The 15,578-nt window shown below is 45.2% G+C and overlaps 1 protein-coding gene across 1 annotated transcript in view; it reads left to right on the top strand.

Annotated features, from left to right (window-relative positions):
* The first annotated feature begins 612 nt into the window (after positions 1-612).
* The window catches only part of CRIM1 (cysteine rich transmembrane BMP regulator 1), a 197,094-nt gene continuing 182,128 nt past the window's right edge, over positions 613-15,578 (top strand). The window contains exon 1 of the mRNA XM_082308005.1: positions 613-1,104. Within this exon, the coding sequence (XP_082164131.1) occupies positions 753-1,104 (352 nt within the window). The 5' untranslated portion in view covers positions 613-752. The remainder of the gene's footprint in view (positions 1,105-15,578) is intronic.

The raw sequence follows: 15,578 nt of genomic DNA, 5'->3' as shown, positions 1-15,578 counted from the left end.
CGCAGGCAGAGCTGTCCCCAGGGCCGCCGCCGGCCCGGCCGGCCCCGCTGTCTGGCGCCGCCGCCGCCTCGCTCCGCTCCGCGCTCGGAGCCCCGGGCGGGGGAGGGGAGAGGAGGGGCGGGGGGAGGCGGCGGCGGCCGCCGTGGGGCCCAGGCTGCGCCTCGCCTCCGCTGCGTCGCTCCCCAGCCCCAGGAGCTGGGGCTGGGGGGGGACGACGGGGGGGGACGGGACGGGAGGAGGAGGGGGCGGGGCCATCCCTGGCGGCACCCAATGAGGAGGCGCGGGCAGGCAGCGGGGGCGGGGCGAGGGCGATCACCGCCCAATGGGGGAAGGGCAGAGGGCGCACTCGGAGCGGGGCGAGTCGCAGGCAGGAGGCGAGTCGGGACTCGGGCAGCGAGCGGGGCAGAGCCAGCCGCCGCCGCCGCCTCGCCCAGGGGCTCGCTCGCAGCCGCTCGCCCGCGGGGCGCCGCGCCGCGCCGCCGGCGTGAACGGTGCCGCGGGAGCGGGATCTGGCGGTCGAGGGACGAAGGGACTGACGGACGCCGCTTCCCGGAGGGGGCAGCGGGCGGAGCCGCCGCCGCCGCCCGGAGGAGAAGTTTGGCTGAAGCGGCCGCCGCCGCCAGAGGAAACTTTCCTCGGGGGGCCGGAGGCGGGGGCGGCGGGAAGGAGCCGCGGCACCCTCGGGTCCGCCGGCCAGCGAGGGGGCTTCCAAGAGGCTCCCCCCCGGCCCAGGCCGGGCTGCGGCGGCCGGGATGTACCTGGCAGCGGTCTCGGCGGGGAGGAGACGCCCGGGCGGAGCCGGCGGCTGGCACCTGGCGGCGGCGGGGTGGCTGTTCCTGCTGGCCCTGCTGCTGGGCGAGTCGGGGACGCGGGCTCTCGTCTGCTTGCCCTGCGACGAATCCAAATGCGAAGAGCCGAAGAGCTGCCCCGGTAGCATCGTGCTGGGGATCTGCGGCTGCTGTTTCATGTGCGCTCGGCAACGTAACGAGAGCTGCGGGGGAGTCTATGGGCTGCACGGAGCTTGCGACCGGGGCTTGCGCTGTGTCATCCGACCGCCGCTCAACGGAGACTCCATCACCGAGTACGAAGTGGGGGTCTGCGAAGGTGAGAGGCGGCGGGACAGCATCCATCCATCCATCCATCCCCCGGGGGTGGGGGTACCCGCTGGGCGGCGGGGAGGGAAGGAGGGCTCACCGGCGCCTACGGCGCCGGTGAGCCCTCCTTCCCTCCCCGCCGCCTGCTTGTCCCGTCTGCGAGGGTGTCTTGCAAGCTTTCCTCCCCTAAACCCCCCCCCCTTACTTAAAAGTTCCACCCTTAATTCTCCTAGCCTGAACTTCCAGCCTCTTCCACTTCTCGCTTCCCGCAGCGCTTCGCTGTTTCCCCGATAGCTTCTGTCAGCGGCCGATGCCCGAGGAAAATTTCCTCAATAAAAGGGGCTCGGGAAGGGTTTGGCAGATGGAAATCGGCGGAGGTCAGTCGTGCACGCATGATGCCTGTTCCGGATTCCCTCCTCTGTAAGGAAACACAAAGGCTGGTCATCTCTTGTAAAGTTTTCCTTCCTGTTCCTGTCACTTAATATCTCCCCGCCTGTCCGCCTCGGTGTATGATGATAAGGGATGTCTTTTTTTTTTTTTTTTTTTCCCTGCTGGAGCATCAAGGGGGAGGGAGAAATCCCCACGGCAGAACTCCTCTCAAAGTCACTTCTGCTGCCTGCCGGCTGCTTGTGAGGTGATGAATTGGTGCGAAATGCGAGAGGAGTTCGCCCCCCGTTCAAATTTTGTATCTATCGGAGCTCCTCTGATTAATTCTTTATATGTATACTATACCGAAAGACCAAAGACAAATTTTTAGTCTCTTTTCCCCCTCTCCCTCTAGCTCTCTTTTCCCCCAAGTTGAGAGAAAACATGGCGCTGTAAAGAGATTACAAATAACCAGTAGTTTGGGATATGTATAAATGTATGTGAGACTCGGAGCGGGAGCTTCGACAATTCTGGAAAAGGAGAGGGAGGCGGTCTCCTCTCGGCGGGTAGAGGGCAGTAGAAAGTCCGGAGAGCTGGTGAGGCAGCATCTATCCAAAAAAACTTGAGTTTAAAATGATGCACTGTTTTGAGAGAGCTAAAACCCGTCATTTTTAGTGGGCAGCTGACCTTTGTCCCGGCGCTCGTTATTAGTTTAAAACGCCATTTGCCTCCCTCACAAATAGATCGCAAACCGCGGCAGAGCAGGGCAGCGCGTCCCGCCTGCGCTGGAGCCAGTGCCATCAACCTCTGCGGTTGTTGCTTGGGTAGGACCAGCTCCAGGGTTAAAAGCTGTGTTGTTAAACAATTAAAAATGGCCCTAAACTACTTTGAAGACCTTGTTTGAGACCACGTTGCTGAATATGTACGTTTCTGTAGTCTCTCGTTATTTTTAATATGTATTGGGAAAGTTTTCTTAAATAGAAAAGTACAAGCAAAGAGGGAAAAGGTACTTTAAAAACCTACCTGGTTTTGGATGAGTTTCTCTTTTTGCATGTTTTCGAGTAAAAGCTTGGCTTAAACAGTCGCATCCCCCCCCGCCTTGGTTAAAGGAACTAAAAGCCTGCAGTCATTAAATGCCTTAATGTTCTAACTCCCTTACTGTATCACAGTACGGACGTCTCTGGCAGTTTAGGAGTATTTCATTCCTTTGAAGTGATGCAATCTGTACGTTGCTGTAGTTCAACTCGTAACACGTCCCATCTACTGTTGAAAATAGTATGAAGCATTTGTTGGCAAGATTGCATTACAATTAGTGTTGTGGTTAGGAACTAGTTCCAGCTGTCCCTATAGAAATAGTCAGGGAGATAAGTTATCTATTTAATTTTCATTCTCTTAAGTGAAAAGCAACTGAGCTGAACTGTCAGCCTAATAAATAGTCCTGGAATACCTATTACTGAATTGTCAGGAAACTGTCTCCTTCTGAGCAACAGAAGGAATGGGCTGTTCTTCATGGTGCGTGTTGTGCACGAGGGGTGGCAGCAAGGAAAAAAAGGGACTTAATGTACTACCTCTGGTCACTAAAATGAGGTTGATTAGCTCTGGTTTTTTTTGATTGTGGTGACCTAAACAGTTGTGCAGTTTACAGGCACATATGCAACAGGCTAGGCTGGTGATGCCTGATGTGTGAGTAGTACTAAGCCATGCCTTTATCCATTAGGGGAATAAAGGCTACTTTTTTTTTTATCCTGTCTACTAGGAGTGCAACCCATTTCCTACCCCAGTTTAGGGAGGAGGAAGTGGAATTGACTTACAGACCTGTGTGAATAGAAACTGATGTTTTTGCTCTCCTTCCTCTCTAGCCTTTTCCTTCACTGCAGTTTTTTACACTGAAATGACCCCTACTGGCTACAGTTATAAGCATATTTTTTTTATCATTTTTGAAGCTTAAGCAGCATCTTATTTCAGAGTATCAACACATACTAGACTATAGAAAACTTTAGGAGCTGGAATTGCAGCAGGTAAAATACTCGTCTGTTAACTTAGTTTTGGTATTTAACACACTCAGCATAAGTGAACTCTAACACCTGATGGAGAAGTTTCTGGCATCCGTCACTGGTAGCCTCTCTTTCTGAAACTCAGTGGAGTAGTCTTTGTTAAACCAGTGTCTATTAATGAAATCTGTTACAGATTCTGGGTTCTTTTCTTTATCCTTCTAAAACCTGAAGGAAGTCCTCATGCATCTCACCACCTTAACTATTCACATCTTTATGCAGTTCTAAGGCTCCATTTGTGGTGTTATCCTGAACTATGTAAATGCCCTTCCTGAATGTAGTTGTATTCTTGGTAAAGAATAATTCTGAGGTCAGCTTCCCCTGGTGTGGGTGGGTACTTTTTCCTGAAGGGCAATCTTGAGAGACTTTAAACACCTCCAGCCTCTCTGTTGACTTTACAGGGATGCTGCCGGTGTGGCTCAGTGAGGCACTGAGAGCCTTACAGCCCCTTCCGAACACTTTGAGCATTCAGAAGTTTTGCGCTGGAAGCAGGGACTGCACTTGTTCTCTGCCTTTGAAGGTAGACCTGGAGCCACCCCCTAATTAGGCTGGAGTTCTCCAGAAACACATTAGCCTTGGCTTCTGCAGCATTCCAGCTGGGCAGGGCTCCTGCCTTCTGGAGAATCGGAAAGCCTTGGAAAAGCTCTGCCAAAGAAGTTCTGTTACCCTGTGAAGGCATTTCTTGTGATGACTCTTTTCTTGCCTCTGTTTCAACGCTTCCCCAGTTTCTGGTGCTCTTAGATGAAGAGGCCTTGATTGCTTTGCTAAGATCTTCTAAGGCATAACAGTAGCATGTGAAGTAATGTTGAAAATGAGCTGCTACTATTTTGAACTGTGTAATAGAAGCATAACTTAATCTTTTGTGATATCAACTTGAAATGTAAAGTTAACAAAACTGCTAGTTTTACTGTGTCCTTAGGTTCCTTTAAGGGTATACTTCCATATGAATTACCGTCTTTCAATGGCTATTTCTGCTCCAGTAGCTTACCAATAACATGTTTAGTACTTTGTTGGTTTTGAGTTTTTTTGTTGTTTTTGGTGGGGTTTGGGTTTTTTTGGGGCGGGGAGGGGGCGCTACAGTTACTGCTTTATTCTTTTTGCCTGCTGTAGCTAATTTAAGGCTTGCCTTGGATACTTGAGGCTTGTCTGCCTAGTGCATAGCTTCTGAACCGGGGTTCCCTTGGGACCAGGAGAAAGCTGCTGTAGTGGATTTTAGACAAGTATGAGGAAGTATGTGGGTTAATCCTCTAGGATGATGGTAGACGCTTGCCCTGCTATGGCCAGTCCTAGTCTGTTCTACTGAACTGCAGCTTTTTGAGAGCTTGGAGCAATACTGTCTGTCTGACTCTTTGTTGGGACAAGCGGGGAGAGCTTGGGTGTTCCCCCCCACACACACACACCTTTAAGCCTACTGTGAACTAACTGTCCTCCCCTAGAAACCTGTAATGGAGTATGATATGTAAGGGCACAGTATATTGTATGTAACCAAAGCACAGTGAAACTGTAGCAGATGAGAATCGTAGAATCATAAGAATTGTTTAGATTGGAAGAGACCTTTAAGATCAAGTCCAACCATTAACCTAGCACTGCCAAGTCCACCCCTAAGCCATGTCCCTAAACACCACATCTACCCGTCTTTCAAATACCTCCAGGGATGGGGACACAACTGCTTCCCTGGGCAGCCTGTTCCAATGCTTCATAATGCTTTCAGTGAAAAAATTTTTCCTAATATCCAATCTAAACCTCCCCTGCTGCAACTTGAGGCCATTTCCCCTTGTCCTATTGCTTGGTACTTGGGAGAAGAGACTGACCCCCACTTGGCTACAACCTCCTTTCAGGCAGTTGTAGAGAGCGATAAGGTCTCCCCTCAGCCTTCTCTTCTCCAGGCTAAACAACCCCAGCTCCCTCAGCTGCTCCTTGTAGGACTTGTGCTCTAGACCCTTCACCAGCTTCATTGCCCTTCTTTGGACACGCTCCAGCACCTCGATGTCCTTTTTGTAGTGAGGGGCCCAAAACTGAACACAGTGTTTGACGTGCGGCCTCACCAGTGCCAAGTACAGGGACACTATCACCTCCCTGGTCCTGCTGGCCACGCTGTTTCTGATACAAGCCAGGATGCTGTTGGCCCTCTTGGCCACCTGAGCACACTGCTGGCTCATGTTCAGCTGGCTGTTGACCAGCACCCCCAGGTCCTTTTCCACCGGGCAGCTTTCCAGCCACTCTTCCCCATGCCTGTAGCATTGCATGGGGTTGTTGTGACCCAAGTGCAGGACCTGGCACTGAGCCTTGTTGAACATCATACAAGTGGCCTCGGCCCATCGATCCAGCCTGTCCCAGAAACGAAATTTTGAAAACTTAGCTTTTTTTCAAAACTGCGAGGAGGGATGCTTTTTTTTTTTTTTTTGTTCAGGCATTGGTTTACATATATGCTAATAGAGTTCTATTCTGCTTTTCTAAAGTAAGAACAACTTACAGACTTGCTCGTATTTTTACCACAAGTAGTGCTGCTGCATGTAACTTCTGTAGCTAGTACCTTTGGGAGAACCTTGTTTTCAGTTGTTCTTGGTCCCATGCTCTGTATCTAATGGGTCAATGGACCAAAAGACTAGAACATGATGCCTTTTCTCCAGACAGACTTCTCTACAGCATGCTTGGCTTCTTGCCTGTGATGCAGTCCATGCCCCTGAGGATCAGATAGTATTTTGCTTTGAGTACGAATTACTGAAGTTCAAGTGATTTGGAAGTTGCATGGGGATAACCTGGTTGTTTATATCTGTTTGACTGCAACAGTGCTACCCAGTTTCTTAACTTTTTGTTTGTTTGTTTTTTCTTACTCTGTTATGTAGTGAATGGCTGGGGAAGTGTCCAAATAGTTCTGATGTCCGCACGTGTACAGAGAACTTCCTCAGCTAACATCAAGCATTAGAGCTGATGATCTAGTTGGGGACTTAATCAGTAGTATGTGGTGCACCAAATGATTGTTGGCATGAAGACAGTCAAAATACTTGGTTCAAAGACTGTCAGCAATCCAGACTATCAGGGGGAAAAAAAAAAAAAAGGAAAAATTATTCCTGGTGTCAAAAAAAAAATTATCACGAAAATTACTGAACTTGTGAAACTGGAATGAGAAGCAATAGTCTGATGGTGAGTGTTCAGCTTCAGATATGCTAGTCTTGACCATATTGAACGGTCCCTTCCCCCACCCCCCAGGAAACACTGGCTAGGCACACGCTGACTTCTTATGCATAGGCTGGATAATTTGTAAGCTATTTCTACTCTGACTTGTGTCAATGCCGAAATCTCAACATCAGTAAGAACATGTAACTTTGAGTGTGACATGGAATTTGAATTAGGTCGGGTGCTTATTTGACTTGGAAATGGTTTCCTCTCTGTTTCTGGGCATCATGTTTCGATTTTAGAAATCACTTGGTTCCAGTATTTCAAGAAAAATGAAATGGAAAAGTCCAACAGATATGAGGAAGGGTATTGATGCCGGAATTCATAGGTTTTTGCTGTTGTGCATCAGCACAGTTAGTTTAAAACTGGCTGTCTCACTGTGGATAGGCTGGATGACTAAATCTCTTCTGTTAAGAGGAATGCTCCCATTTATTTCTGTTTTTTTAAACCATTTGATCTCACATGGCTGTATGTCAAGCATCCTCTGCTGATGTGAATTTCTCCTTGTGGAAAATGGTTATTTCATCAAGTTCCCCAAAATCATGCTGCTTATAAAGACTCTTTTTTTTTTTAAACTACCTTCAAACTTGCCAGTAATTTCTGCACCCCTAGGCATGTTTGCTGTTTTAAGTACCCTGTAGCTGATTCAAGAATACTTTGCATAATTTAACTTTTTGCGTAGTGGTTAGTCAACCAAAATGTCATTTGACTGACCAGCATATTATGCAATAATTAATCTATTAATATGGTTCAAAAATGCTTTCCTCTTCCCCTCCTTCCTTTATGCCCCCCTCAAGGGTTCTTCATCTCAATAGGTAAAGTTTATAGCATCTTGCAGACAGGACCAAATGTTTCTGTGTTTTAATGGATTAAATACTTTGTAGAAGGGAACTATTAAATGTCTTTTGTGACTTGTAAACCGCTTTCATTTGAGAATGCATTTAATCCACAGGGAATGTAAACTTGGAAATGGTGAATTCAGGGTTTTGCCTGAGACTTCAGGTGACACCAGTTGTGTAGTCTGATAATATTACATTTTAACTCTGCCTTTTGGTATGTATGCACGTGATTTGGGAAATGACTGATACTGATGTGGAAAGCTTATGTATATGGAGAAACATACCAATATAAACTAAGATGGGAAGATAACTTTGTATAAAGGCTATCTAGATTAAATTCCACATAAGCATACGGATTAAAAGATGGTCCCTGAGGGAGCTCTAGACTAAACAGACTAGTTTGGCCATGGTTGGAGGAAGTAAGCCCTTAGTAATGTATTGAGATGAATGGAAGCAGTTCACACCTTTACCAGAGGCAATATTCAGTCCCCAGCAGCTTTCACTGGGTATACTGGGTACTTAACTTCAGAATCTGCAAATCATGTTAACACCTTGTAGGTCATGAGTGTGCAAGTCTTTCAGTAAGAAAACACAGGAGAGCATAGGGTTGTGGACAGGAGCAAAAGCACTGGCTTGCAGGCAGGCACCCATTCCCATGTTCTTACTCATTTCCAAAGTTTTATATTGCCAGCTACCTTGATACTGATAGGCTTCAAGTGTTTTTGTTTTTTTTTTTAAATAAGTGAAAAATCTAGGAAGTGTAATGTTTCTGAATCTGAGAGGGCCCATTCTGTTGGGTCACTTATCCTTGAAACAAATTAAACTTCAGGGTTTTGCTACAGCCTGTGTTGTGCTCTGTTCACGAGTTTCTCAGAAAGGCTGGATGTATGCATGTGGAGGTGTTGCTTCCCCCTCACTGATAGGCTGTGATAAAAAGCTGGGGTCATACTGATAATGGTATTACATGTGCTAATGTAAAATGTGCTGCTTTGATAATAGAAAGACTCAAGGTGATGTGTATCTCTAAGTTAGGTTTTAGAAAAAGAAAAAAGCCTTGATGCTAATTCTAAATCCAGGGTATGCAGAGTTTTTCCTGTAGTCTTCTGTGACTAAGAAATTGGGTGTAATTCCTCTGAAACGTCCTGTAATTCTGGTGCTCAGTGAAGCTGCCTTAATGACTTGGGGGGGGAAGAGTGGCAAAAGGTTTAGGATATCAGATTTCTTCTAATAGTGTGGACTGTTCTTGGTATAGGTTGCTTTATTCATAGCCCTGTTCCAGAATTTGTCTTAGGCAAAACTTTTCCTACTCTTGTCAGCTTTGCTTCTACTGAGCAGCTTCAGTAAGCTGCCAGCCAGCTGCTTGTTTGAAGTGAAGCTGATGCGCGTTGCTTTATGTGCAGGCTTCTGAAGCATGTGGGTGCAGTGTAAAACTTGGAGGAGAAAAAAAAAAAATAAAATAATTGGGATTTTAGCCTTCATTGGAAAATGGGTACAAAGGTTTGACCCTTTCCTGAAGCTTTAGCAACTTTTTTTTTTAAAGAGTTTTCTAGAACTATAGGAAAAATCTGCTAGGACAGCTGAAATGCTGCTGTCCATGCTTATTCTAATCAGGGGAATACTGGCAGAGGTTGTGTCTGACCAATTAAACCCTGAGACACTGTGTAATATTTTCAGTCAACTATCTACAAACAAGATGTGGTTCTGGTCATAAGATTAAAATAACTTATTTGCAAGTCTGTCTTCAGGTGCTTAAATGTCTAGGGGTCAGACTTCAAAACTAATTATTTATCACTTCAAACCATCTTTGGGGTAGAAGGCTATTGGAAATATCATTCATTCTTGTTGGGGGGAAACACCAATAGTGAAAGTCTTTAAAAAAACAAACAAACAAACAAAACCAAACACACCACCACCACCCCCCCCCCCCAAAAAAAACCCCAAAACAAAACACTAAAAAAAAAAAAAAAAGGAGTACCTGGAGAAGTGAAATATTGCAGACAGTGTGGGCAAGGGAAAACTTTAAAACTGGAAATAGTTGTCCACATCACATGCTTCACTTAACGCTGCCATTTATCTGCTTGCTTTCCTCATGGCTTCTGTGGAGTTTCTGATAATTGAGTGGAAAGCTGGTTTGTTTAAATACTTTCTGCATTCCTTAGTATGAAATAACTGCCTTGAAACACATGCAGAGCTGCTGCAGTGAAAATCTGTCTTGCTGTATTGGGGATCTGATCACCTGAGATACACACTCTAGTTTGAATAAGATAGAGCAGGCAGTCAAATTTGAGACAAGCCTTAAATTCATGGTGTTTCTCAGGTATCTAAGTGCTATGGTACAGTTTTGCTTTCTAGCTTTGGCTAGAAATTTTATCAGGAGGCTGCAAAGCCCTTTTGTACTGACGTGCATTCCACGTGAAGATTTGATCTTGGAAAGTGACCCTTCCAAAAGGTGGAAAAACTGCTTTATCATAAAACTCTCAGCTGTGTGTCTTGCCATAAAAGTTTCTGCCGGCTCTGGTCCCCGATTCATGACTTCAGTGAAGGGATAAGTTGCGAGAGGGGAGAGGATTGCAGCCAGTACATGAGCTCAAGCTCACTTCAAGGCTAGCCTTCCCTTCTGCTGCTTTTCAAGGTCTGGGGCTGGGTTTCAAGCATTCTTTAGCGGTGATTAGTCATTTCTATTGTTCAGCTCCTCCAAAACATGAATTTCCTTTCCATCCTTCTTTTTTCCTGTTCAAAGTGAAGCCAAAGCCTACTGGCAAGAAGTATTTACTTTTTTTATTTTGGAAAGTCTGTAGAATCCTGTCAGAGTCTCATACCATCTTAATGAGTACCACTGATTTGAAAATGCTGTGGTGTACCCCAGTGTGCTGGAGTGGCGGGGCTCAGACCTTGGGTCTGGTTTGATGGAGAAGCTTCTGAAAGGTGTCCCTGTCCACCACCACCTCCCCCCTTCCCAGAGGGCAGTACTGGTCTCAGTAAGGGTCATTTCTGTGTCACTGTGAAAACTGTTCTCTGTCCTTCAAATGCAGGACTTGAAAGGATGCAGGAGTCTGTAAGATGTGACTTTATTTCACTTTCAGATCAGCAATGTATTTGATGGTCTCTTTATTCTTTCAGCATCCTGAGAATGTCTGTCATGCTTTGAAAAAGCAGAAATAGCGGAGTAACATGCTGCAGTTCAATGTAAATTATGGGAGTTCACTCAATTCACTCCAGTTATGTTTACCCCCTCACCCCTGAACTGTAATTTAAGATTATTGTGGGTGCAATGCCTGTATATTAGTTTTCAACAGTGATACTTTAGTGACCGTTCCAGTGTGTTGCTTGCTGGTTTGAGGTGATGCATTATCTTTATAAACAGTGAAGGCAAATAGTGTATGTTTTCCCAAACAATAGCTGATATTCATTAAATGTCCAAAAAGGAGGGGAAGGGTTGGGGCATGAAAGAGAAGATTCTGTGGCGGGCAGAAAGAATTGAGAACATGAAGGAAGGGAAAGCAAAAATTTAAGCAATGGAGAAGGAGTCTCTGAAAAGGTCTTTCTTTGTACTTTTAACTTGCACCTGTTTTGAAATGATCCTTTGCACATGGGGACAATAAATGCAACTATAGTGAGCTGCTGTGTACTGTAAAAAAATAAGGCTCCAAGTTAGTTTCACATAGTTGCATGCTTTTCTGGAAACATAAGCAGCTCTTCAGGTGAAGAAGACATACCTGCTTCAGTCATGAGCATCACACCTCGCACACTGCTGTGGTGCTGTGTTGTGAGTGCTGGTATGTAGGACTTGGCATGGCAGAAGTGATGGAATGCTGCTTGCCGGAGACGTATTTCTCAGGCTGTTTCCCAGACTGGACCTGTTGTTTAAGGACCTCTTGTTCAAGTTGTTAATACCTTAATCCTCTTCCCTACTTTAGATGCATGCTATGACAGGACTTGGGAGTTCAGCAACCCAGAGCAGCACTTGAATTGTCAACAAGCTGAAACATTTGGTTTGCAGAAAGCAAGTGATTATATGAATGATGGAAGGAAACAAAAGAAGTTTTGAATTAACATGATGCCTCCCCTCCTATAGCTTCCTGATGGTATGAAAGCACACTTAGAAGAATTAAAAAAAGTATTAGTCCTTAGACTTAACTTTGGTTTGAGTAAATGCAGAGCTACTTTATTGTCTGAAAAGGGAACTTGCCTGAATGAGTGGGGAACTGCGTGTAGGTAGACTATAACTGCTATAGTTATCGGCCTTCTGGGAGCATTTGAACCGCTTCTAGGTATGTGTGTGCAAAAGGTAGTTGAGTGGCTATGTAACAACAGTCGAATGTCAACTCAGGACTGCTAAAAAGAGTGGCCCTTCCCTTTTTTTGCCCCTACCTGATCATGCCAGCACAATGAGATGGTGGAAATTGCAGCTAAACTAAGATCAGTTTGGATGAAAACTGACAGTTTGCTTGGGCTGCTCTTCAGCTGGATTCTTTCTAAAAACTTAAGAATGTTAAACACCTACTTGATTTTTGTATTTTTAAGTGTCCTAGAAGTCAGCTAGTGGGTAGGATGCGCATACTGAGCTGTGAGAGGCTCTTAGATTCTTACATTTGGGTTTTATCAACCCTGCTTGCAGAGAAATAAAGCATTCACAGATGACTGTATCTCAATTTCTTCCTTCATATCATGCAGAGGTATGCATGAAAGTGCGCTCTCCTGAAAAGGAAGCCATAGAGGAGGTGAAACGGAGCATGCAGGGAAATGTTTGTGCTACAGTCTGGAATTGTTCATGAACTGTCCTAGGTCTCCAAATCACTGGTGTGTAAAAGTTTGGTTTTTGGAATAGTCTGTAGGACATGGTGATTTGGGGAGTAATAAAGGTTAGGTTATACGCTTGACAGAGCCTAGACTTTGTTCAAGACATGTTTCCATTATCAGTTGAAATATTGCTGACCTCTAAAGGAACAAGCACGCTGTACTGGACCACCATTTATCTGCATCAAGCAGGGCACTAGATGCCTTTGCGTCAAGTAACTAAAGCATTGAATCGAAGTGAGACACTGGATTGATCCCTTTAGTTCATGCGAGTGCTTTCATGTGGTTGTACCTTTCATTCCAAGGAATTTTGTTCTGCCTGTACTGATTGACTTCTGAGGGTTTACCCTAAGTGGTAAATAAGTATTCATTTAACAGGACCTTTAACTTCTGTTCATAAAAGGACAAAATCAACCAGGAAAAGGAGTCTTAAGTCTGCATGAAACATGATGCCAGGCTTTGCATTGATTTACTAAACAAAAATAAGCTCTTTTCTTGTTACATGTTTGCTCCTTCATTGATGGAAATCTTGTTTCTAAATGAAGCTGTGTGAAAAGCAGCCTGGTAAAAGATGTCCGGGCTAGAACTGGATTTGCATTCTTCCTGTCTGAATATGACTTTTTTGTATTCACTCACAGTAATGAAAAATACCTTGTTTCAGGATTCAGCGTGTTAGATGTATAGTCTGCAAGTATTCCTGAGGTATTTCTCTTCTCTTCCATCCTCTTAATGGCTACTGAGCTAATTTTTGAGGGGTGTGGCACCGAAGACTTTAGGTGCACCTAGTATTGGGCCGTGCGCTTCCTGTGTACCTCCTTTTCTGCTCCCATCTGAAAAGCCATGAGAGGTGGCAGGTGAGATATCAAACACTAACCTGGTCTGGAAATCAGATAATACTATGAGTAGTGCCACGATGTGTTGTGCATCTGCATCGAGGCATTCTGCCATGAGTAAGGGACGGCTCTGCTTTCCATGCCAGGTGGGTCCCACCTTATGTGGGACGAGCAGCTCTTGTGTAACAGGAGCTCTGCTGATCTCTCTGTCAGCCTTGAAAAGATCTAGTGCTGAAATACCACAGGGCAAAAACTCACAAATGCTCTGAACTGGTGTGCTGGAAAAGCAAAAGTGTGCTGTCATCACCATCTGCGTGCCCCAGCTGTCTGTGCTGCGCTGGTCTCGGGAGGCTGGTGGGTAGAGCAGCTCCAGGGAGCCGGGGGCAAGGGTGCGCTGCTGCGTGCGTCCCGCGGCCGCCGGGGCAGGCGAAGCTCCTGGCCTGTGCACAGTGGTAGGGGAGGAGAGCCTGTGTGTCAGAAACGAGGAGCAATTCAAACCATTTTCTTAAGACCGTTAAACAGCCCGATCTGGATGAAGCTGTGGTTACAGAATTTGAAACACCAAATCTTGGAGCATAGCTGTAGCCCCTTTTGTTCTTGTCATTACGTGGATTACTGCTGCAAGTTGTAAAATACAAATTGTCCAGGCTGTATTCCGGCTTCTCAAAAACAGGATGTATTATTGTTCTCCAAATTCTCATGATTCCCGCCCCCCCCCCCCCTACATGCATGGCCTCCTCACGATGAAAGTGTCCCAGGCATTACTGAAGGACCATCTTCTCTTGAAAGAATTTTAATAGTTTCTCTTCAGGAACTTCTACACTTCCTTTGACTTTTATTGATACAGTTGCTGTATGGGATGATAGGTTAACTTTAACTCAAAAAAAAAAAAAAAAAAAGACAAATTACTTCCTGGGGTTAATGACTACTCTTCCTCTGCTATTTTTATGGAGTAGAAGAGCCATGAGGTTCCCATGGAGGTTCCCTTTTTCATGTCTAAAATTGACTTTAGTTGTTTATTCAGTGCTTTTTGTCAGCAGGGTGCTTTGCTGACTTAGAAAGCAAGCAGCTGGTTGTACAGGGAGAAACATACCTGTGGGAATCTGCTGTGGCACTTGTTGTAGATAATGTACAGTACTTAACTGGTAAACAGCTCTTTCCAGGTGTTCCTTGTTTTTTCCCCTAAAACAGAAAAAACTGCAGGTTAGTGGATATTCCGCACGTTCTGAGTGGACAGTACTTACATCTCAACCTCAGTATATGTGTGTGTATACTGTTATTTACTGTCAGTTTTTAGACTTCCATTGAGTGTCAGCTTACTGAAAGACAAGCAGTTTGTATTTGGCTGTGGCCTCCCATACTGGAGGACAGCTTCTGATAACCCCAACAACAACAGAAAAACCCACCCTTTGTAGCTGGAAGATGTCTTAACTTTTTTAAAGTGTTTCTTGGCAGGATCCGTATTGGAAACTTGCTTGTTGATAGTATATAAAATTGGAGTGAACTACTAGAAGGCACAATGTGAAGGCTGCTGTGAAATATAAGGATGTAAAGATTGGAAACGGATATTTGTTCCTTTTATCATTACTAGAAGTCAGTGGACTATCTGTGTGACTGTTGTGTAGTACTTGTTTTGGTAGACACACGAGGTTGGAAGATCATCTGGCGCTCTGTAGTGAAGAATACCTAATGCCTAGTTTATTTTCTTCAATCTTGCATAAAAAGCATGTATCTTGCTGAACTTCTGAGTCAGTGGGATGCTGCTGTATGTGCACTTGACCTAAGGAAGCTGAGATTTTTGTAGGACTGGTAATCTTGGTGGAACTCAGGACTGACTGGATTTATTTCTTCCTGGAGGAAAAAACCATCTTGTTGCATGTAGCCTCCTTCTAATAGGAAAATGGGCAGTTGTACAGTGGGATTATGAGTTACACACATTTGATGGGACTGATTCAAAAGGAGCAGAATTATTTGAGCAGAGAGACTCGTTCTGGCCAAACTATCCCCTTGCCCCTTGACAGCAAGGGGCATGATGTGCTTGAGCAATTCTCCTAGAGTATGGATGGTAATCCAGGAGTGCTGGAAAACTCACTTTTGGTCATATTACAGAATCAAAGGCCTGTCATCTTGCAGTATTTTTGTAATAAGAAGTTATCTCTGTGAATTCTGTGACATATTTTTTTAATCAGCTTTAAAAATGCTCTCTTTCTGACTCAATTTTGACTTCTACAACAGCTGCAGATTCTGTCCAACATTCTCGCTTCCATGATAAACATAACTTAAAGTATCTGTAACAGTTATTTCAGTTAGAATGGCGCTCATTTGTACTACAGCTATGCATTTCCCCAAGACATCATAGTTTTTCATACAGATGGAAGTAAACAATGCCAGTAGCTGTAGCAAAATGGGCAATAGAACAGC

Source organism: Platalea leucorodia (assembly GCF_965183815.1).
Source record: "Platalea leucorodia genome assembly, chromosome: 3".
NCBI lineage: Eukaryota > Metazoa > Chordata > Aves > Pelecaniformes > Threskiornithidae > Platalea > Platalea leucorodia.
Note: the sequence above shows the minus strand (reverse complement) of the source record. Positions and strands in the feature narration are given on the sequence as shown.